The 23,941-nt window shown below is 46.1% G+C and overlaps 1 protein-coding gene across 2 annotated transcripts in view; it reads right to left on the bottom strand.

Annotated features, from left to right (window-relative positions):
* The window catches only part of Pmp22 (peripheral myelin protein 22), a 32,484-nt gene extending 8,873 nt beyond the window's left edge, over window positions 1–23,611 (bottom strand). The window contains exons 1-4 of one of the 2 annotated variants that reach the window (XM_017795084.2): window positions 23,470–23,611; window positions 19,438–19,548; window positions 17,884–17,983; window positions 131–271 (exon numbers count right to left, since the gene is read on the bottom strand). In XM_017795084.2, coding sequence (XP_017650573.1) covers window positions 131–271; window positions 17,884–17,983; window positions 19,438–19,515 — 319 coding nt within the window. In that variant the 5' untranslated portion in view covers window positions 19,516–19,548; window positions 23,470–23,611. Of the gene's footprint in view, window positions 1–130; window positions 272–17,883; window positions 17,984–19,437; window positions 19,549–21,047; window positions 21,245–23,469 lie in introns of those variants that run through there. The other variant, XM_008855685.3, reaches the window with a different exon arrangement.
* Between the last annotated feature and the right edge of the window lie 330 nt (window positions 23,612–23,941).

The raw sequence follows: 23,941 nt of genomic DNA, 5'->3' as shown, positions 1-23,941 counted from the left end.
GAGAGAGAGAGAGAGAGAGAGAGAGAGAGAGAGAGAGAGAGAGAAAACTTCATGAAAAATATTCAATGGTCTGAGACCACATTCTTAGATAGGCTCAGAATCCACATTGACTTTACCATCCATAACTTACCAGCAAGGACTTGGAAGAATCCAGTGATGTAAAACCGGCCTCCCTTGGTGAGGGTGAAGAGCTGACAGAAGAACAGGAATAAGGACAGGACGCTGAAGATGACGGAGAGGATCATGGTGGCCTGGACAGACTGCAGCCATTCTGAGGAAAAGAACGCTTGGTTAAGAAAGCTGGTTATAGCCACGGGTTGGGGGACTGCTTTGGGGTGGGTGGGTCCAAGGGACCCTGGCTGCCAAGAGTCACCATCCCAGCAAGAACAGGGATCCCTGTCTCCCAGCAGAGAACAGAGAATTCACTTCTACACTTTAAAAAAAGACATTCTTCAAATAATTTAACTGTGGACATTTTTGGAAAGGACTGTAAGAAGATTGCAGTCATGCCACTAGGCGTTAAACTCCATTTGAAATATATTGAAATTCCTTCCAAAGTTTTTGTCAAATGTGCTACTTAAGCTATGCAAATGATACATGACTTACAAGAGTTTAATGTATGATCTTTTGACTTTCCAGCAGTGAAAAAGTAACACATATTCAGTAAAAGCTGTTCTTTATACTTTGAATTTGGAACTTTTCCAGGGCTAGCTGTATGCTGTCCTCTCTCATGGTGACAGTGAATGGCTTTGAGAAGCATCTCCCAGCCAGCCACAGTCACAGCAAACCAGCCAGCACTGCAATGCACAGGCAGCTGTGATATTTGGTAATCTAGTGCACTGAAAGCACTTTTACCTTATAACAGTTTCAACTTCCAATTGGTTTTTTGAGACATAACCCCATTGTAACTCAAGGAGCACTGGTGTGTATATGTGCCAGAGGGGCTGAATCCTTTACATTGCTTCCTTATATTCAAAGACCATTTAGGGGTCTTTAGAGGGCTTATCTCTGTACCATAGCCCCAAAAGAATAGATTATAACCAATGTTCAGTTTCTCCCAAAGAGATCCTAGAGATGGCTGTCAGAGCCAAAGGTAATCTTGTAGAAAGCAGGAAGAAAGTGCTAAGGATAAAGGATATGCCCTGTGCTTTACCAAGTTCTGTCTTTTCATGGTCATTCTGTGCAATCCATGCTGTCAAATCACAGATAAGCTCATGGCTTCCATGTTCTTATGGTTGTCAAACCCATAGCCTTTCATCAAACCTCTAAACTTCTGACTGAAATTCAAGCAAAGGGTGTTCCCAGCTCAACAATGCTGCAAGTTGCTGTCATTTCCGAGGAAATGGGAGATGAGGAAGTGAGGGGGGGGGGCTTGCATACTCCAGGCAGGCACTCACAGGCACTGCTCCCGCTGAAGAAGAACTAAACAGGAGACAGTATTTTCTTTCTCAAGCCAGGAACTAGCTGATGAACAATGGCTTAAAAATGCACACAGCACCTGTGTGTAGCAGCAGACACCTGCAATTCCAATACTGGGATAAAGCAGGAGAATTACAGTGAACTCAAGGCTATCCTGGGCTATACAGTGAGACACACACACACACACACACACACACACACACACACACACAGAGCTTGCATCAATGCTTAGCACAACATTCAAAACTATGAAATCTGGATGATATACTTGTTAAGTATCCCTTACTTCAAAATCCTGTTTGCAAAATGCTCCAAAATAGGTAATTTTTTGAGCCAACATTTTGCCACAAGTAAAAAATTATATACCACAAAATGTAGTTTCATGAACAAAATTATTAAACATACTATATAAAATCTGCCTTCAAAACTATGTATACATGAAATGAACTCTGTGTTTATACTTGTGTCTGATGACCAACATTGTGTATATACAAATGTTCAAAAATTTGAAAAAAATCCTAAATTTGAAATCTTCTGGTCCCAAGCATTCTGGATAACAGATACAGAACTTGTGGTAAATAACTGATTAAGATAAACCTGTTTTGAGTTGCAAGTAGCTCAGGGCAAAACTTTCAGGGTGCTGATTAAGTGAACTATTCTTAGAGTTTTGCATAAGATTTTTTTCAGACTCACACTGGCAGCATTTTAGAGATGGAAGAAACCTGAGAGATCAACTAATCCAGCACATTTGTATTGAAAGAAATGTCTGGAGGTGTTGATGAACTTGACTGTCACAGTTAAATCTGAGAGGTCCTCCATCTCAGACGTGTGCTCTTCCCACTACGTGAATGTATGATTTTTTTTTCCCAATTTGTTTGCCAGTTAAGGCAAGAAAATGATGTCGAATGGGCTGTGAGCTGTCTGAACTGCCCTTCAATACATCTGCCATTACATGTGTGTCGCCCCTGACAACATAGCTCTGTTGGAAGATCACTCTGCAGTAAAGCTCATGCTACTATAATCCAATTAAAAATATCCTCTAACACTTGGTCAAGACACCAAGAAATCTGAGGTCCCAATGGGGAAACTAAAGCTGTGACTTACTGTGCCAGGGAGGCATCCCTCAGAGTGTACGGTCCTGAGGGGCAAGACTTGTGCTGGTGCTATGTGTGACCTGGTTCTCCCATTCCAAGATCTTTCCCTTCATCACCACTCTCCCTAACACTTCTGGATCTTATAGATGGAGAAGACTTGATATCATTACTTCATTTATTAATCATTTGAACCCTGTTACAATTGAGTGATTTTTTTCACTAAGCTGTTTTTCAGATCAGACCAGAACTAGGGATATGGGAGCTTTATTCCAATGTACATTTGCTGAGCATCTACACTGCCTGTGGGGATAACATGAGGAGGTGGTTTTCACCCACTATCACAATAAACAAAATGCGTAAGTTAAGATGGTAAGACCAACTATATCCTCAAGCATAGTGCATGTGAAATAGGTTCAAATTAGTCATAAGCCAGGACATGAAATATCATGTCTAGTTATTCTAACCATAGTCTGTCAGGAGAGATATACCTAAACATAGAGTCCTGAAACTAAAAGTTTTAAAAGGAAACTGTAGGGAAACAGTCGAAACAAAAGATGAGTAACAGCATCTAATAAGGCAGAATTTAAATTGAAAAACTGAAAGGAGCCAGAGATAAATGCTTTTTCTTTTCAATTAGATAAGTCAGAAAAGAAAAAAAAATATGATCTAGGTTATTCTTCCCCAATGGGATTAGCTAATTCGATGTATAGAAAATTTGTGTCCAAATGATTAAAAACTATAAATTTTTTTCAAACCCACATGGGACAGTCTTACAGACTGACCATGTATTAGGCGGTGCAAAAAGTCCCAATTCTCAGGGAAGCAGAAATGGTACAAGCACAAAATATAACTAATGGCAGCCAGAGTTAGAAATCGAAAACAAACTACCGAGGGCTGGGGGTATAGCTTGGGGGCCGAGCACTTTCCTGGCATGTACGATGCCCTAGGTTGGACACCCACCACAGAAAAAAAAACCAAAAAGGTCAAAATAAATGTTCACATTTAAAACAGTGTTTTTAGATAATTTTTTGATTTAAAAACAAGATGATAAGTGAAAATTTCATCAGTAAGGAGCAATATTGAAAGCATACATGTCAAGCCGATGAGCTCCAGCCAATGCCATTTCAGAGGGAAATATACATCTTTGTATGCACTTATTAGCAAAATATTAAAGAAAATGAGTTAAATTTTCAACTCAGCTAGAAAAGCAAGAATGGAATTAACTCAAAATGAATTTGAATTAGTATAGAAAAAAACTGATTAGTGAAATAAAAGAAAGATGACAGAAGATGTTTAATAAAATTACCCACACTTTGGAGTGGAGAAGGAGGAACTGGGATTTGGCAAAGTCATTCAAAAAGCCATCTAACAATTCCACTTATAGAATGCTTGCCTAACCTGCACAAAGACTTGGGCTCCATCCCCAGCACTGCATGGACCAACACTCAGGAGGCACAGGCAGGACGATCAAAAAAAAAGTTCATAGCAAGTTTAAGGTCAGTCTAGGTTATGTGAGACTATGTCTCAATTTTTTCCCTTAAATAAATAAAAGACAATGAACAATAATAGCCAGGAAAATTTTGAATGAAGCACAGTAACAACAAACAGAAAAACAACAACATAAAACAAATGGAAGAAAACCAAAAAGTAAACAAAAATCACCAGCATCAAACATACCTCGTGTGTCTATTACATTATATGTAATATGTATATATTGAATTATATAATTCATGAACTATATCCATAATAATTAAAATATTTTATTTGTAGAAATACAAAGCTTACATTACAACATCTTAGCAATTCAAGCAGTGCGTACTAGTCATTGAAAGAAAATATAAGAGTAGGACAGAAGTAAAACTTTGGATGTATGCACACAAATTTAGTGTATATTATCTGTACCCTACAAATCAACATGGAAAGAATACAAACAGGTAAGTGGTGTCAGCTAGCTAAATGTTAACATTAAAACTCATAGATCTGTGATTCACAAATGAAAAATATGAATAGCCAGGAGACATGTAAAGAGACATTCAATCTCACTAGATAACCAGGGAAATACATGTGAAACTCATGTAGAAAGTGATATCAATTTGTATCTATCCAGTTGTTAAAGAGTAGACCAGGGCACACCTTTAATCCCAGCACTTGAAAGGCAGAGGCAGGTGAATTTCTCTAAGATCAAGGCTACCCTGGTCTACATAGTGAGTTCCAGGCCAGCTAGAACTACAGGAAGACCCTATTTCAAAAAGGCCAAAAAATGAAAATTGAAAGAGTGGATAATATAGGCTTGGTGAGATAGTTCAGGGATAAGAGTACTTCTGTGTGTGCCTGATCACCTGAGTTCAGTTCCTGAAACACGAAGTGAAAGAAGAGTCAACACCTGAAAGTTGCTCTCTGACCTCCCCTCGAGCACTATGGCGTGCAAGTGTGTGTGTGTGTGTGTGTGTGTGTGTGTGTGTGTGTGTGTATATACTAATAATAAATAAAATAAAACATATTAAGAATTTATATCACCTGAATAAACATGCATTGTTCAAAAGAGCTGGGCATGGTGACACATGCATTTAGTCCTAGCACTCTAGAGGCAGACAGATTTCTGTGAGTTCCAGGCCAGCCTGGTCTACATAGTGAGTCTCAGGCCAGCCAGAGCTATATAATGAGACCCTGTCTCAAAAAACAAAATAAACAGATGATAGATAGACTAGATAGATAGATAGATCGATAGGTAGACAGACATAGATAGAAAGATATTATAAGGCAAAGAAAACATTGCAGTCAATTATTAAGAACAAGTTTCCAAGTATCAAAAGAACTGCAGGATTTCTGCACAGAGAGAAAAGAAGACCCTCTTTTTACCAAGTGCCATTATCAGACGCTAAGTAAGGGCAGCAGAGGAAGAATAGAGTCAAGCCCTGGAGAAAGCGGTCTTCTCGACAACTCCAAACTGCTGAATCATTGTTCGAGAAGTTCACATTACCCTAAAGAGGCTCCTCAGCTCTGATGACATTGCTCCCCAGCCAGAATCATTAATCAGAACTGGAATAGACAGGTGACCAGGGCAGCAGTAACAGACAGAAGATAACACACACTCCAGAAGGCCAGGTGCTTAATCCCGAGTGAGAATGGGCTCAGGCAAAGATGAGCAAAGCCAGACTCTACCTAACAGTTGTGTGTGTATGGTCTGATTAGACCAGCTCAGGAATAGCTGTGTTTCCTGGTTCTGCTGACCACCTGTTTAATTTGCCATTTGTTCGTTGGGGCATTAATTTCTCTTCCCTTGCTTGACTTGTTAACCAACTTATAGGGCTGTAATGATCAAACAAAGGAGTTGCTATACAAGCTGTTAAACAAAGGTGCAGAAGTTCCACAAATGTGTATGGAACATGCGTGAGACCCTGGGGTTCAGTCCCTTTGGAAAGAAAGGAAGGAGGGAGAGAAAGAGGGGGTGAGGAAAGCCAACCTCACTCACATAGCTGATGGTGAAGGGCAGGAAAAAGCTCTCTGGAGTGTTATACTGAGGACCACAGTGTTCACATAAGCCAAATGATCTGCAGTACCCACCACAACTTGATACAATGTTGATTTCAGATCTTATCTAATCTCCAGCATGGAGGCAAGCAAGCACTTGTCTAGAGAATAAGCTGTCTACAGTCAGCTGGTGAATATTTTAAGCATTAGAGGTCACTGGGCTTCCATAGCGACTACTCAGCTGTCTTTGTAGGAAAAAAAAATCAGGCGTAGCCAGTATGTAAAACAATGGGTGTGGCCCACTTATCCAATAACCTTTATTTACTAAATCAAGTATTAGATTCCTTTTGGCTTCCTGGTTACAGTTAGCCAATTTTTGCCAGAGCAAAACAAGAGCTAATTATGACAGTGGAGAATTTAAGGCACAAGGCTGTCAATTAAAAACCTGTTCTATACAGAGCCAGAGCACCACAAAGCAAACATTCCAAGTGGCGAACAAGCCCCAGTTTAATGATACTCTGTCCTCCACAAATTGCAAGTGTACGATCTTTTAGCAGAGCCCATGTAAACCTCTCGTCATTCTACTCGGCGCGGATGCAGAGTAGATGACTGGGAAATTTCTATGGAATTCCTAGTGGCAGTGTTCTAAGCCAATCACAACTCTTGGTGCTGAGTGCCTGAATGAAAAGCCTCACAGCTCTCAGCAGGCCTGCTGCTCCAGTCAGGTCCCAGGACTACAGACAGCTTTCTGGGCTGTGGCTGCACACAGGCCCAGTTCCCCGCCAGCAATACAGGAGATGCTTGGGCTGTACTATCATTCAAGCTCCCTCCAAGGTCAGATTCCTGCCAAGGACCAACCAAACAGGAGGAAATACATCTGCCCCCTCATCTGTATTCTTAGCCCAGGGCCTACAGTCTAGTAGGTTAAGGCCTCAGAAGGCACGAACAGTTCATGTGCATCTTTCATTATCCGCAGAAGCCAGCCCTCCCTCCCTCCTTAGTCCTGTTTTCTGCTCCTCCCTGGGAAATGCATAAAAAGATTTTTCTGATTTCAGAAAGGTAACAAGTTGGGGACTTGGAATTTAGCCAAGAAGTTAGATGATTTGCCTAGCCTGTGCCCTGGGTTTCATCTCCAGCACAACCCAAAAAAGAAAAAAAAAAAAAAAAAAAAAACTTATGTTGAAAATGAAAGGTAGGTAAGATAGAGCATACACCGAGGAGACTGAAGAAAGTCACCATGGGGGAAATCACAAAAGCAAGAATTAATACTACCCATGGGCACAGAACTACACTATTTTCAAAATCACATGACAACCCTAGAACAGGACTTCCACCCCTGGAACTCCAACCCACCACCCTCACACAGAATTGCCACTTTCCCTCTCTTCATTATGAATGTCATTCCAGAAATATCTGGCTTTCCAAGCAGCCTCCATCCTGAACAATGTGGCCTCTGCTAACCCTTCGCCCACCAGCTTGAGTTGCCCAGAGCCCAGTGTGGGTTCTGCCTCAAGGCTTCAGGCTCTTCCCCAGGCAGATCAGATGGTAGTTTGAAATGAAACTCAAGTCCCCAGCTAACTTTGCCAGTGAACCATATGGCCAGCAAATCAGATGGAAAAGCAGCCTATGACTCCAGAGCTCACAAGGACTGTGAAGGCCACTTGGAAGGCTTTTTCAACTGGTGATTATGGTTTGGGTTTTTTTTTTTTCAGCTGGAGCAAAGTACTCAGGGGGTGGAAAGGACTCTCACACCAAGGGATTTCGGTGTAACTGGTTAAACTTCACTTATCCAAAACTCCACACTGCTCCCAAAACTGAAACCAGCATGACATCACAGGTGGAAAATTCTGCACCTGACCTAATGTGACAGGTACACTAAAATGTGGAAAATTATCTTCAGGCCATGTGTAGAAGACATGTATCAATCAATTTCATGCTTAGACTTTGGTTCCATCCCAAACACATCTATGTATATGCAAGCATTCTGGAATCTAAAGACATCCCAAATTTGAAACCCTTTGGATTACAAACCTATTGGATAAAAGATGCTCAACTTGTGTATCCATTCAATTAGACATACTCCTAATTACAAGACCTGTGGCAGACACACAAACTTGATTCTAGTTTTATGATCTGACATCCATATCTTCTGCTCTCTGGTTCTCGGACTTGCAAAGGGAGTTCCAGCACCGAAGTCCCTGAGCTTACTTGAACATACGAAAACCTTTGAGGCTTCTTTTGTACCTTGTTAGAAAACTGCAGAAACAGGAAGATCTCCCGAGAATGTTCTTTGAAGACTCACTCCACCACTGATACAAAAAGGGGATGTGGGATGCATGATCAAGTCTACTAACCTCTCTTTGGGACATTCATGTTGTGCAGTGAATTATAAATGCCACCAGATAGCCAGGCATGGTGGGGTACGCCTTTAATCCCAGCACTTGGGAGGCAGAGGCAGATGGCTCTCCGTGAGACCAAGGCCAGTCTGGTTTATATAACGAATTGTAGGCTAGCTGGGGATACAGGGAGATCCTGTCTCAAACAAACAACAAAAAAGACTTTGGGACATTCATGTTGTGCAGTGAATTATAAATGCCACCAGATAGCCAGGCATGGTGGGGTACGCCTTTAATCCCAGCACTTGGGAGGCAGAGGCAGATGGCTCTCCGTGAGACCAAGGCCAGTCTGGTTTATATAACGAATTGTAGGCTAGCTGGGGATACAGGGAGATCCTGTCTCAAACAAACAACAAAAAAGAAGTTGTGTTGTTTTATTAAAAAAAAAAAAAAAGCCTCCTTAACTGTGGAAGCTTAGTGTTTTTCCAAAATGATTTACCAGGGAGCTGCTTAAAAACAGTCCCCTTGAAAACACTGAATTTAGCCATAGAAATTGACTACAGGTTCCACTGTGTATCAAACTGTGCACATGGAGAAAGGACAGGGATGCTTGGGTTACCTCCAAGATCCTTTGGATTTAAAGCAATTCTCTGTACAAGAAAAGCTGAAGTGGCCCTCCTTTCTTCCCCCAACAGATATAAAAAGGCTACCACAGAAATCAAGAGCTAGAAAGAACACAGTCCCTACCCCTCTGGGCACACAGCATGCCATCTACCCTTCCCCTCTCCCCAAGCCCCAAACCCATCTGTGTTCCCCAGACCCCCAGATATTCTACCCAATTCCCAAGACCCAACACAAGGGTGCCCTCCTTGGATCTGCCTGGTCTATGTCACAATTGTATACTGCTTGTGTACTAAGGCCCATGTAGAAGGGGACTCTGACTCCACATCCAACCTCAGGACCCACCCTGCTACTGAGAATCCAGGGTACCTGGCACAGTTTGCCCAGCCTGCTGGAGGTAGGACGGTGTGAGCGAGCAGGGTTTCAGATGCCCACCTGTCTTGTTTTTCTGCTACAACACACTGGCAGAGCTGGAGAAAACAATCATGTGCTTGCAAGCTTAGAGTTAATGACATCCCTGCCAATTGTTGGATTTAGAATCCACAAAAGGCAAAGAGGGCATAGGGAAGATGATGTGTCATGGAGAGAAAGCTTTACTTGTTTTTTACCCGTCATTCGGCTGAGCCAAACCACTGGTTCACCTTCAGGGGGCAACGCCAGGTCACACCTGCTGTCTACAGACCACATTTTACACAGCTGGGACTCCAGCAGAATCTCACTAACTCCAGAGAAGCCAGAGCACAAGATGACACTGCAGTCATCAACTATTTGAAGGGTTGTCAAGTGGAACAAAGATCGTTGTGACCCTGTGCTGTTTCAAGGCCACTAGGAAGATTCCCCCCACCTTTTTTTTTTTTTTTTTTGAGACAGGGTCTCCCTGTAGCCCCAGCTGTCCTGGAACTCACTATATAGACCAGGCTGGCCTCAAACTCAGAGATTCGCCTGACTCTGCCTCCCAAGTGCTGGGATTAAAAGTGTGTGCCACCACGCCCTGCCCTGAAGATTTTCACTCTTTGAGAGAGGGCAATGGAACTTGGTAAGCCCAAGTCTAGTGCACTGGCCAGAGGAAGGCACTGAGAAGTGGATGCACCAGGCAGCAAGACGGTGTGGGCCGAACAAAGGAATGTCTTAAATGACTTCATCTCATGGGCTTCCTACCACATCCCAGGTTGCTCTCCCCAGATGCCATCCTTTCCAGAACCCCAGTAATCACTGTCCAAGACTCGGCTCTGGACTGTGTTCCTTCTCTCCATCCTCTCTTCTTCACTTCTCACCAGTCCTGCCATTCAGCACCACAACTCTGAATACCCTCCTACACTGCCCAAATGCAGGCATCCAGCCAAACCTCTCCTCTGAGCCCTGGATTTCTAAATCCAAGAGAGACCTCACTGACGCTTGTGACGAGCAGAACAGAGTCTGGTTTCTATGCCCCCAACACCCTGTTTTCTTCCATCCCTGCAAGCTCAGTCCAAAACCCCATTTCATACCTAAGCTGCTGGCTCCACAAACCTAGACATCATCTCTAATCATTCTGTCTATACCCCCTACATCTGGTGGAGCAGCAAAAGCTGTTATCAGTCTGCTTCCCTCTACCAACTCCTCCTCTCTACCCAAGCCTCTACCAACTCCCTACTTACTCAGAAGAATGCCCGCTGTGGCCAATTATATCATTTTCATCACTGTCATCAGGAAAACCCTGCTCATCATTGCCAGCCTGGACCATGCCACAGCCGCCTTACTGGTCCTCCAGTTTCTGCTCTTGCCTCTCTCCAAAATTCATTTCAAAAAACCCCATAGAATGAGCTTTCAAAACATAAGTCATATCAAGCCCTCTTTAATGATGCCACAATCGTCCTTCCTAGTAGCATGGTTCCTGGGGCCTGAGCATTCAATCCCCCCCTCCCACCTCACTTCACCCCTTTCTCCAGCTGGTACCCTCAGCCACACCAAACTCCTTCCTCCTCAGCATTGTGGCTCTGCTCTTTATCTCCTGGAATTTTCTTTGCACTGTTCTTCACATAAGGGACCCTCCATCTTTCAAGTCTCTGGTCACATTATTGTGAAAAAGAGGCCTTCCATCACCTGTCTATTCCTCCCCCAGACAACTTTCTACCTCATTCTGAACCCTACTTTCCACTCTCAGGACTATCTATTGATTATAGCCCATGTGGCCCCCAACTAACTGTGAGCTCCACAAGGCTGGGGGTGGGGTGGAGAGAGACCTGGTCTTTCTTGTTCCTGTTTACCCAGTTTCTGGAAAAGAGCGAAGTATATAAAATGAAATCCACATATGCGAAGAGCAGATGAATGGATCTCACTACTATCTCAAAAGGCTCTGTTGAAGGTGGAGTGTTCACTATTGGTGAATATGTGGTGGGGTCTGTTGTGGACAGGTCTCCAGTCTGACACACAGGGTAGTAGATAACCCCTGGTTCCAGTGTTGAACGCTCTTGTCTACTACTGACCATACTCTGGCCCTATCCCACATATCCTCCTTTCAGACCTCTATCTCTTTAGGCCACATCATGGCCAATCCTTTCCTGCTCTTGAAATACAAAAGATGTTTTCTGGGCTCTTGTGAAATCCTCATGATGCAGTTGAAATTGGGATTTTATGAAGTGTGGTCTCACTGTGTTGCCCATGCAGATCTCAAACTCCTAGACTCAGGTGATCCTCCCTTAATCTCACAACTTAAGTTTTTTAACATCAAAGACTGAATGTTCTATATTAACTCTTAGATGCTGACATCTAGTGAGGAAGTCAAGGGTTAAAATGATCACATCTCATTCCTTATATTTCACTTTTTCTTCCAGAGTCTCAGGAATCCACAAGATCCTGTAAAACCAAGAGCTTCTACTAGTGTAGAAATTATGGGTTGGCCTGAGGGGAGCCACAGAGATTTTTAATTATACAACATGAACCCATAAACACATAGGGCCTCCGTGTTTTCTAAAGTCTGACCCAAAGCTGAGCCACAGGCAAGGAAATGGTCTGGTGTCCTTGCCAAGATGGCAATGCCACCAAATGAAAGAGATAGAGGCTAGGATAATTTTAGAGAGAGACAAAAGAAACCACCAAAAGTGTATGCTGGGGGCTGCCAACACTGGCAAGACTCACGTTTTCTGGTTTTCAGTCCAAGCTACCCACAACCGACTGAACATCACGATTTTGTTGTTGCTGCTATTGTTTAGGATGGAAAGAGAGGGGCAAGGAATGCCTGTCTCCTTGGCTTCTGATCTAGGCTCCATCTGCTCTCTAAGGCTGAACTGTCCAACCTCATCAGAGGGGCTGCAGGGCACTGACCACCACTGGAGGAGAAAAGCATGCCTTGGGGTGACTAGAGGAGGGCCCAGTTATTCTCTTCATGTTCTAGTTGAGTACAGCTCTTCTCTCTACAAATGAAGATGTCTCAAGAATGGAACATTTCATGTGTCAACCCTTCAGTCTGAAAAAGTTTGCCAAGGCCCTTGTCTTCCAACAAAACAGAGCACTTTGCATGTAGGAGTAGGGCATAAAGCTGGGCTTTCCCAAAGGCGAGCTCTGCTGAGCCCTTCCTAAAACCCACAATGACTACACCGAGGCCAGGCTATGCCCTTCTGGCCTCAGACACACAAGCGGCCTGGCATCTGCCTCTTCTGCTATCAGCCAGGTCCACGCAGGTGAAATTAAGAGTCGGAAAATGCTTCTAAGAGTCAGAAAGTGCTTCTGTGTATTTAGATAAATGAGAATTCAAAACATAAAGCACTGATTCACTTAACAGCTAAGCAAATGCTTTGCCCAGATCCTCTGGGGCAGTAAATTATCAGCTCACTCACAGGGACTCGGGGAAAAAGCTTGACACACTCCCCACCTGAATCAAAGTGTCCAAGTCTTACCAATTTGAAAACAAAGGCCCCAGATATTACCCTTAGCCAACCCTGCCTCTCTGTGCTGATGTAGAACCTGCCCCCTGGTCCTGTCCACCATGCCTGCAGCTAAGGCTAATTTCTCTAACTTGAAATCTTTTCTGTAGCTATTCTCTGATTGTAAAAGCAAAGGTCTTTAGGAGGAAAACCTACAAGGCAGAAAAGATTTTTAAAAAGTGGTAAGAACTCTATCATCCAGATGTATGGGGTACCTAGTAAGAAAGCAACAGTCTGCCTTACCAGTGCTTTTAGAAGAAAGCAGATCCTTCAGAGTACAGAACAGATCTAAACGTGATCCAAAGGCTAGAAAGGTCTCTACAGGTATCACTCCTTTCTAGACTGTGGGAGGATCTTTGGGATAATCTGTAAAGGGATACCCCCAATTCTGCTCCCACTGTGCAGTCTTGTTCTCTGTTCCTTCTTCAAGACACCTTTCCCTCCCTCCTGGTGATCTTGCACTTGGTGGTACCCTTGCCCAGAACCTCCCTGATATGTTTACACAGCTGATTCTGGAACCATTCTCTAACTCCAAACAGGTTTACATACAGACAGGCAGACACACACACACACACACACACACACACACACACACACACACACACACACACACCATAGCATACACCCCCCATTATCCCAATCCCCCATCTGTTCTCTTCATGGCCCCCAAATCAATCCATGCTCACTGGCTGGTTTTCCCAGCATGCCTTGAGCTCTGGTTTGCTCTAGTGTTCTCTTCAGTTCTACAATGGCCTGTGGCATACTGTAAGTATTACAAATAGCTCTGAATGAAATAACGGGTGAGAGGGAGGGAAGGAAGGAAAGAAGACAGGAAGAAAGGAAGGCAAGAAGAGGAGAATCCTGAAGTGCGAGGTTTACATCTGAGGAATGAAGGGAATGCTGAACTCCTAAGAGGAGAAGAGCAATGGGGGAAAGGAAGAGATCTTTGGCAGATCCCCATGGCATGACCGTGCTCTCATCTGATGATGAAGGTCAATGAGGAACCCCAGAAAGCTTGGAAAACAGTGACAGGATCAGGTCTTATTATTAAAAACTTCATCCTGGATTTAATTTGAGAACTCAACCTTGGAGGAACAAGAACGGGCATAGCTGGTCGGAAGCTGCCTCAGTGGCTCTGACAAACAAGATGTGAGATGGCTATGGGACCCAGATGTTTCCACGAAGGGAGAGAGAAGCTGACAGCGTTCAGGATCTGGAGACACTGAACCCTTGGAGAATGCTGCAGCTGGGCTCTGAAACTGTGGCAGACTCAGACATGCACTGCAGGACAGGTGAACCAGGGCTCTTGCTTTTAAATTTCTACAAATCAGGCTGGAAAGATGGCTCAGCAGTTAAGAGGACTGGCTACTCATGTAGAGGACTCAGGTTCCAGTTCCCAGCACACACATGGCAGCTAACAATGGTCTATAACTCCACTTCCAGGGGATCAGACACCCTCTTCTGGCCTTCGTAGTCAGTGCACGACATGGGTGCACTTACATACATGCAGGCAAAACACTAATACACATAAAATGGGAATAAATTTTAAAAATTTAAACCTATAAATCAAGAACTCCTGCCTCCCAGGAGGTTAATTACTCATTTCTCAGTCTCTTTTATAAATAAATAAGGTATGGTCTGGTGACTAAGCTTCAATAAAAGAGGGAAAAATGTGTATCTATTCAGACACATTCCATTAATGCTTACAGCATGGAGGAGGTAGCTACAGCCCTATCAGTTTTTACATCCACAAGAATGAGAGTCAAACCCAAAAGATGGCAAAGAAATGTGCTAGAAAGAGTTTTCTAAAAATTTCATGAAACCCACACCTCTCTTGGGCTATCTACTTTCAGTCTTCTTTGAAAGAGAGGAAAATAAACTTATTTAAGGAACTACCATTTGAAGATGTTCTGTGCTGTGCAGTCAGTTGTAATAACAACAAGAATATTAGACAACTGGTCTACTATGCCCAGACAGGGAGCATCCTCCCCCTTGCCTGTATTTACTTAAATCCTGCCTATCCTTTGGAGGATGGATCATATTCCACCTCCCACTGGAGACTGCCCTTCCACTTCCTCCATGAACTCTGGCACTGTCTGCCTGCCCCCTCTCCACGGGCATCTGACAGTGAGTGACTCATGCCTGGACATTTATCCCGACTTCTTAGTGAGGCTCAGTATCACCAGGGGTAAAGCCCTACTGCCAAGGCCAAGAGCTCCTGAGGCTTGCAGGGATTGAGGGGGTGGAGGGATACTGACCACTTAACCTCTGACTACAGCAAGTATCAAGCAGGGGCCAGAAAACAGGCAACCTGGTTTAGAAAAACTGAAGTCAGAAGAGGCTGAGAGCAGTTGGTAAGGCACCTAAGACTAACTCCCACATCAAAAAATGGCTCAAGGAAAGCTCTGATACATCTTCAAGCCTGATAGCACAGATGCTGGGCTACCTCAGAGTGCATGCCAGCAGGCCCCAGCCAAGTGACAGTGGCTGTAATGTAAACAAAGCAGAACAGGCCCCCTGGAGAGACAGGAAGAGTATCAAAGTCCCTTCAGAATAAACAATGGGTCAGAGCTGACATAGGGGCATATGCCAGTACTGTTCCAGCTACTCAGGAGGCTGAGGTAGGGGGATCTCTTGAGCTCAGGATTTCAAAGTCAACCTGGGCAGCAGCAAAATCCCATGAGGATGGAGGGGAACTAGTTGTGTAAACTGAGGAATTTCACATGGCATACTTGCTACACGTTCTTTACAAATCATATCAAGGATTACTTCAAAAGTATGTTTCCAGCATTCTAAGAGCAAACACATACAAGGTAAGTGCAGTTCATTCATGAAGGCAGTCCAGTGCTTTCAAAGTTCTGTACTTTCTAAACCTATCTTCATACAACTCATTGCTGAACACCACGGGAAAAGCAAAGCAGGCCTAGGGGCCTGAGGACTCAGAGCTGAGGCTGTAACATGCTGACAGGCCAGGGAGACGTCAGCAGAAATAATTACTACTGGGGAAGTTTAAGTGGAAACTTCTAATTTAGAATAAGCCCAAGTGGAAACAAGCCCAGCTTCTTTGGGGCCTGTCTGGAATTCCTCAAAAGGTCCTTATTGTAAAAGCTATGTCTTAGGGTCCCCAGGAAAACCACCAAGCAGACCTCCAATCACACCAATGACATGAACAAAGTCGTTGTGAGCTCAGAAAGGTGAATTTGCCACACGAGGAGAAGTTGAGAGGTAAGTGTCCCCTTTAAAACAGCACTTGTGTTTCTTTAAGAGACATCTGCTTCTTGCATGAAGGGACAGTTATTTACAATGTGGGAAGGTGCCCAGTTTGGGTCAATAACAGGCCACCCAAAGCTGTATCTTCCTCTCTCTGCTGAACAGTTTGTGCACAACTTAGCAGTTCCTCTGCCGCCTCGTTTCTGCTGAAACTCAGGCGGTTTTAACACGCCTGCCAAAACTGCTCCCTTCCGGGCCTATGAGTCCAGAATTCCGTGCCAACCCAGCGTGGCCAGATGCCACTTGGGGACAGCGCCTGTGGACACCAAGCTCAGAGCCTTAGAGAAGGCTGCCCTTTGCAGGCTGTGTTGTCACCCATAACCACTAGGTGTCGATAGTGAGACAGGCGCGTCCCATCATGAATGTGCAGGGAACTTCTGCCAGACCCTGAGGCAGGAGAAACGGAAAGCTGTGGCTTTGGAGACCAGCAGCAAACCCATCATATTCTCAGGCACTCGTGAGCATTTCATTTACTTGGCTGTCAATTTACCATGCAGTCTCTAGGATGGTTTTCATTCAACATGTCTCACACTCTCAGAAGGCACATTGCCCATTTCTATAGGACTTGGATCTTTTACCCTGTCCCAGCCCCAAGATGGTGAAATTTTGAAACAGATCTTTTTATTCCTTGCCTGTCCTCCCTATATGAACATGTCAGAAACTCCTGTTTCTACTGGAGTTAAGGCATTTCATTTGCCATGCTCCGATGACACACTTGAATACCACTGTGTACAGAGCACAGAGAAGGGAAATCCAACCAAGAAATTAGATTTCACACAGCCAAGGGTCACTTCAGCGCCTGCTCTAACTGATCTGAGCTGGGTGCCCTCCCCAAGCGTAGCATCTTAACACAATACACATGAGCAGTTAGAGCAAGATTGAAAGTTGTCCTAACTGGCCTTTCAAACCCAGAATTCCAGAGCACCTCATGATCTGCAGCCACTTTCCTCCCCAGGCCCAGGACATGTCCCTCGGAACGCAAGACCAGATTGTAGCACCAATCTCTATGGCCTACTCAGCCACCAAAATAGCCAGTCCTATTCATGTCTGCCTCTAAGCATCCCACTTCACAGGCTCCCTGCTGAGCATGCCTTCCTTCTGGGTGTGTGGAGGCTCTATGGGTGCTTCCAGTACCAAGTGTCCCTTCGACTTGATCCTCAGTCTGGTTTCTAATATCTTTTAGGCAAAGATGCTGAGATCAGAGGAGAAATACAGTCATGTAGAGTAGGGCCCACAGGCTAAGTGTAGGGCTTTGCAATCTCCAGCTTACAATCAGGAAGCACTCATAGGCTATGCTGAGTGGCACCACTGAGCCCCAAGACCTGGGAAAGCAGTCTGGTAACCAGAGGACACAAATCTAGCTGGACTATCCTCAGGAAGGCCCAACTGCCACTGCAGCAGAAAGAGGCAAGACATTTCAGATTGAGTCAGGTACCAAACCAAAAATGTCCATTATATCACCTGTGCTGGTGGGTCTGGCACATCACCTTTACTGAGTACCTATGTCCACATTTCTTTAGTCATAAAGAACATTACAAAAGGTGACAGGGATGGGGCTGAGACCACTGCTTAGGCAGAATCACAATGACACTCAGAACCCTTAGCTTCCCTCATGAGATAGCCAGCCCCCCCATGTTGGTTTCCTGGCTCTTGACACATTCCACCTTTCCTGGCAGCGGCTTTCTAGCTCATTGCTTCCAGGAACTGCTGTTTCGGTATGTTGAACGAAACCCCTAAGGACAAGTCTGGAGAGCACAAAGACAGTCTTACCACTCGCAGATGAAGAGTAGCAGTGCTGGACGGCTCCAGAGAAAGACGTGGTACAGTTCTGCCACAGGTCAATCGTGTGTCCATTGCCCACCAGCCATTGCTGGAAAGAATCAGATACCCCCAATTAGTGAGGCAGTGAGGAGTAAGGAGGCAGAGGGGCAGGGTGAGGGACAGAAAGAAGCAGTCTCATCACCTGGCTGCCTAGCCCTCCCTGTCCTGCCCAGTGTGCTTCAGCACAAGTCACATTCTGGTAAAGTTTAGTCATGATCCAGAGATGAGAGAGGTGGCAGTCTGCTACAGACATCATGTGGAGGTGGGAGCACAGTTTCATGAAAAGCACTTTGGGAAGGGAAAAGTCACACACACACACACACACACACACACACACACACACACACACTGCTACATGTAGGGGTGTTTGGCATAGTTGGAACCAGGGACTCACCCAAAGACGATTGCCTTCAAGCTCTCCCTCTCACCTCCTAGGTACTGTTCCCAAGCCACCACCTCTCTAAGCCAACTTCTTTATTTATTTATTTTTGAGATAGTGTCTCTGGTAGCCCAGGCTGGCCTCCAGCTCTCTACAGAGCCAAGAATGATCCTGGATTTCTGATCCCCCTGCCTCCACCTCCTAAGTATTGAGGTTATAGTCATGTACTGCTACACACAGTTCCATGTGATGCTAGGAATTAAACCAGCATTCAGAATGCACTAGGCCAGCATTCTACCAAATGAGCTATATCCCAGGTCCTTACAATTTGTATCAATCTGACAAGATTAGCATCAGTCATAATTGAGATCTTGTAAAGATACTTTTAACTGATAAAGAAATTTGCACATCCCTAACATAATTATTCTTTAAAAAGATCAGAAAATCACATACAACTTGTTTTACTTAAAGATGGTCAAGCCACTCACATAAACTGTCCTAGGTCATCTTCATGAACAAGAAAACGGATTTAAAATGGATGGGAGTTTCGTAACCAGTTATTTCCCCGACAAGCTGAGGGCTGTTTAACAAGGTGTGAATGTTTTCCAGAAATGTCCATTTTAACTCCATAACTTCAATTCTTCAGCATATCCTACCTACCCGTGTGCACCACCACTACCGGCAATAGCTTAAATTCTTAAAGGAGTGTTGTATAGAAGAAAATCTACCGTCTGGGCAAAACAAATCATCAACCACCCACTACTTCTCTAAGAGGCTACATCAAGTAAAAGAATGCTACACAATCTTATCAAATAGAAGCCAGGAACCTTCCAGCAGCCTTGAAACCATTTGGCTTAGAGGCCAGAGCAGCTAGCTGACTTCTTCCAGAGTTTTCTCTCTTCCTACCCAGAAACTGTTCTGACTTTCTAAACTAACAAACAAAAACAAATAATCAAAAATCAAACCCTGAAAAGAAGCAGATGATCAGGAAGTGCAAAAATATCGCCCTGGGCAATTCTCTGCAACTAACAAGCAAGTTTGGAAGCTGGGGAAGCACAGGCTGGGATCTTAACCCCCCAAACCCACCCTCCTCTGGGAAGCCGCCCCTGCCCTCGGGCACTCACGCTGACGATGGTGGAGACTAACAGCAATACTAGCACTGCGACGTGGAGGAACAGGATTCCCAGCAACAGCAGAAGCATGGTGGCTGCGAGTGGGGCTCCGCGGAGTTCTGCCTGTGTGGAGAGGGAGGCGGGAGTGAGGCAGATGGTCCAGGCCCTCCAGCCGCAGGGAGGACCCAGGAGGAGCATCGGGGGAGGGTCCTGCGCACCGCCAGGAGGGGGCGGCAGCCGCCCGCCACTTCCCCGCCCAGAGGCGGCAGGCCGGCCAGCAACGCAACATCCTTGGCCTCAGAAAGGAACAAGCGCAGTGCACGTCTCGTTTACTCCCGCGAGGCGCGGGGAGGAGAGGGGTTTCCAGAATGACAGCACTCCTGGTCCGGCCGTCTCCTGGGGCTCGCGGGAGTCGGTAGGCCACAGAGGCCACGCTCCAGGGCTAGTCACAGGGCGAATTCCCGGGGGTGGAAGGAAGGGAGCGAGAGCCAGCCGCGCAGGGATTCCTGCCAGGGGACTAGGGTAGCCCACGGCCGGAGGCTGCTTTCCCAGACCCCAGCGCGCCCTGCATTCCGTTGCTTGCCTCCAAGTTTCCACCCGGTTTTGCCAGCCTGGAGGAGCCATCCCGCCCCTGGCCGGGTCTAGACGCTGGCGGATGGGGAGAGATGGCTCAGGACCCGGGAGTAGGGCGGTCTGGGAGGGTGCCCGGCCCCCGCGCTTCCCGCCCGCCGTGCCCTGTGCCTTCCCCGGCAGCCCCTGGGGACCGCGGGCGAAAGGCGCCTGCTAAACCCACGTGCGCTCGTCTGGACCTCCTGGAACCCCACGCGGACGAGGTCCAGTCTCACATCCGGAGTGGACGCGCCCAGAGCCAAGCCAGAGGAGCTCGTTCCAAGGGGTGCCGCTGTCTGGCGGGAAGGAGAGGCAGATCGCTGGGGTTGATCTGAGAATTCCAGGGATCAGAGCCAACAGGACTTGTTTCCGAGGTCGTGGGATCCTATGCCCTCACTTCACAGACCGTGGGGAGCTAAAGCTTGCGATGACCCCACAAAAGATGTGTACAACTGGGAATGACTAGTTGAATCTAGGAGGACCACTTAAGGACTATTCTTGGGCCAGGGAGACTTTTCAATTATTTTTAACAAGCATTCTATCCCAGACATTTCCATTTTCCTCCCAAGGAATACAGCCAAAGAAACCCAGGGATGCACAGAAGAAATAAAAAGGATTTTCTGATGCTTTCTAGAAGATTAAAAGTATATCCGATGATTCCGAGTGACCCGGAGCAAGAGGATGATCGGACCTGTGGCTAGAACCTGAGGGACCGCAGAGATGGATACCCACTGGAGGAGTTCTTTTCCCAAAGCATCCCCAAAGACTTCCTAAGCCACCCTTAGCCACCCTCTATCCAGACACCATCACTACCCTCTCCAGTGAGGTCTGCACATGGTAGTGACAGTCCTTGGTGTGCCCCTCTGGGATGGGTAGGAAGGAAGCAGGAGCCGGGTCTCCTGCCACCAAGAGGACTTGGCCAGGACCGCGCCTGCTCTCCACTTTTGCTATTTCATCGACGGAAGAAGCCCGCGTTTCTCCTCCATCTTCACTTTCCCCACCAAATTACTTACAGTGCAAATGGAACGGCTGTCTCCAAGCAGAGCTGCCTCAGGCACAAACTCGGCTGTAAATGCTGAGTCGCTGATGTCCCCAAAGACAGCTGTGCTGCGGGACCGTGCGCGGGCGATGCAAGGGGCCAGTGGGAGGCTCCCGGCGTTCCCCTTTAACGGGAACTACGCCCTGTTTGCGTCGCTGCAGTAGGGTGTGTCCCTGGGTCAGCGTGTGCTGGAGGGCGGGCCTCCCCAGGAGAGGGGGCAGGCGGGGCGGGCGCGTAGGCAGCCCAAGACAGTTACTTGGCCTTAAATACGCAGGGGGTTGTGGGGGGAGCAGCAGATCTCTGCAAAACCTCGGAGACTTCGACTAGACACCACTAAGCTGCTCACCTCCCACCTCTCCCGGGCTCCACGGGTACTCGTGGAAGCTGTTGACCAATAAACTGTTCCCTTGGTCCCATCAGCCAACGTGGGAAAAGCTTGTCAGATGTCATCCTGTGAGTGCTCAGTGCTGGGTTTCCGGGCACAGTGATGCAGACTGCCCACAGGGAATTAGACTCCTATCCTCAGCCAGGACTTCAGGTTTAAGCTTTAGAAGACACCCTCTACCTCTCAGGGGCTGGCACACCTGGCCAGCTCTGGAATACTGACTGAGCATGCCCTCATACCCTCATCATACCTGTCCCCTCTATCCCTGTCTGCACCTAGAAAGTGTGCTGGCTTCTTGGGATTCAGGGGACCTGTCCATCAGGCCCTGCTTGGATGAGAATGTGACGAAAGGAAAAGCCAGGCTGATTATGGGACAGAAAGCCCTGGGATCCCACTCCTCCTAGCCTAAACAAAACCAGATCACAAGTGCATGTAAGCTCCAGGCGAAGTTTGCCTGAGGCAGTCTGGCCTGGCTCCCACCCTTGGCTGGAGTCCTGGCCATGTGGGTAGGGGATGAGGGAAGTGGCCATCTGAGGTGCTAGAAGAGCAGCCAGGGAAACCAGCTGATTCATAGGCGCCTGGGTGTGACCACTCAGAGCTACAGAGGGAGAGGATGATAGCCACGCTGCTTGTAGATGAGCCCAAGTGGCCTACAGGTCACCTGTGCTGGCTGATTGAACAAGAAGACTCTACCTACACACCCACACCCTCCCTATCTATTAATGCAGTGTGTCATAAAGCCCTAACTGACTCAGATAATTCCATAGTATTTAGTCTTACTCTTTAAGTAAAAATTAATTTGACAAATCCTTAAAACAATGGTCTTTAGAAAGTTCTTATCAGATTAAAAAGCATACTCGTGAAATTTTTATTCAGTGTTCCCTCTGTGCCAGGTGCTTTACCTGGGCCTGGCACATGGGAGGATGAGCCGCAGTCCAATGCAGTGGTTAGGGCCAGGGCTCTGTTCACACACACCTAATGACCCTGCTTCTTCCTGTAACTGAACAATTTATAAAGCTCAGGGAGCATCAGTGTTTTCATCTGCAAAGGACTAATTCTGCCGGCAACTAAGGGTATTCTTAAAGAAGACATGCTCAAAGCTAGAACAAACTACAGGCCTGGCCCCTAAACTTGCCACTATTAGAAAAATACCACATTTAACTCTCACATCAACCCTTCAATGTAGACTTGTGCAGTTTGACAATATAAGAGTTTAAGATGGCCTGAGTGGAACAGCTACATAAAAGTACATGCCCAGGGAGACTAAATCAGGAAATGGAAGCACTGCCCCTACTTTATGGGTCATTTTATAAGCCAAATGTGCTCTATGTCATTGTCTAGTTGTATGCTGCCCTTTTACTTACATAGCCACATTTGTTCTAAACACTTTTATCACCATTGTTTAACTCAGAACTCTCTTTTCTTTCTGTTTCTCAAGGAAACTTTTTAATGAAGTCAAATATGCATATAAAAAAGTGCACATGTTGCCACTGTACCCACAGTTGCCAGTGCTCCTTCCTCTTTGGGGACTCAGTATTTATCACCTAGGTCATCACGACATTATAAGCTGCCAGAAGGGTGGCCCCATCTGTCCCTCTCTGCCTCCTGCTTCCTGGCTAGCTCCCAGGACTAGAGAGGAAATGCTTCTGAGGAAGTGCTCAGAAAGCTGGGCCACACCCAGGTCCAGCCGGCCACAGGTGGAAAAGGTTCTGTACCCTGCTTACCAGACCCACTTGCCAATATGTACACTGCTGCTCCCAATCATGGAAGAACCATCTAGACCTCCTTCTTCCTTCCAGTCTGGATGTACTCAGGTTTCTTGATGCTCTCAGACCTAGTACAGACCTAGCTCAGATTTAGGAACTCCTCTGAGCCCCTGTCACTTCCTGCACCTATGTACCATCTCTATTATAGTCTCTTTCCATTCACAGGTTGCAGGGGATCAGGACTGGACTGAGCAATTCTATAAAGTGCACACCACCCAGAGGTACCATTTGCCAATAAAACTCACCAGACAGCAGTGTAACCCCCTTCCTCCACACGAATTTCTTTGCAGTCAAATGCAAAGGATGGAAGGCAAGCCCTCCCCACAGGGCAGCTGGAGACCCACAGCAGACAGACTCTGAGCCCCGCTGCTTCCAGCCAGACTCTCCAAGATGTTCCCTGGTGGTGCTCCCTGTAACTGAAGCCAGGGCAGGCTTCTTTCCAGTTTATTCAGGGGCTGGTCCAATGCTGGGATATGTCATGGTGGCCTGAGAGGTTCTCAGCCTCTGTTATTTAAAGAGACAGTGTCCAGCATGTATATGCTCCAGAACAGAGTGATCTCAAGAGCCCTTCAGGAAATGAAGAGCTTGTAATAAACTGGGAGAAGAGCTTCAAGTGTGCCTGAAACCTGGGAGTCCAGGGCTGTTCTCCCTGGAAATGTCAGCCTGTGTACTAGTGAAGCGATCCAGCCTGTTCTTAGTATCCTTCCTGCTACTCCC

The sequence above is a fragment of the Nannospalax galili genome, unplaced genomic scaffold, assembly GCF_000622305.1.
Source record: "Nannospalax galili isolate Female #2095 unplaced genomic scaffold, S.galili_v1.0 scaffold146, whole genome shotgun sequence".
Lineage (NCBI taxonomy): Eukaryota > Metazoa > Chordata > Mammalia > Rodentia > Spalacidae > Nannospalax > Nannospalax galili.
Note: the sequence above shows the minus strand (reverse complement) of the source record. Positions and strands in the feature narration are given on the sequence as shown.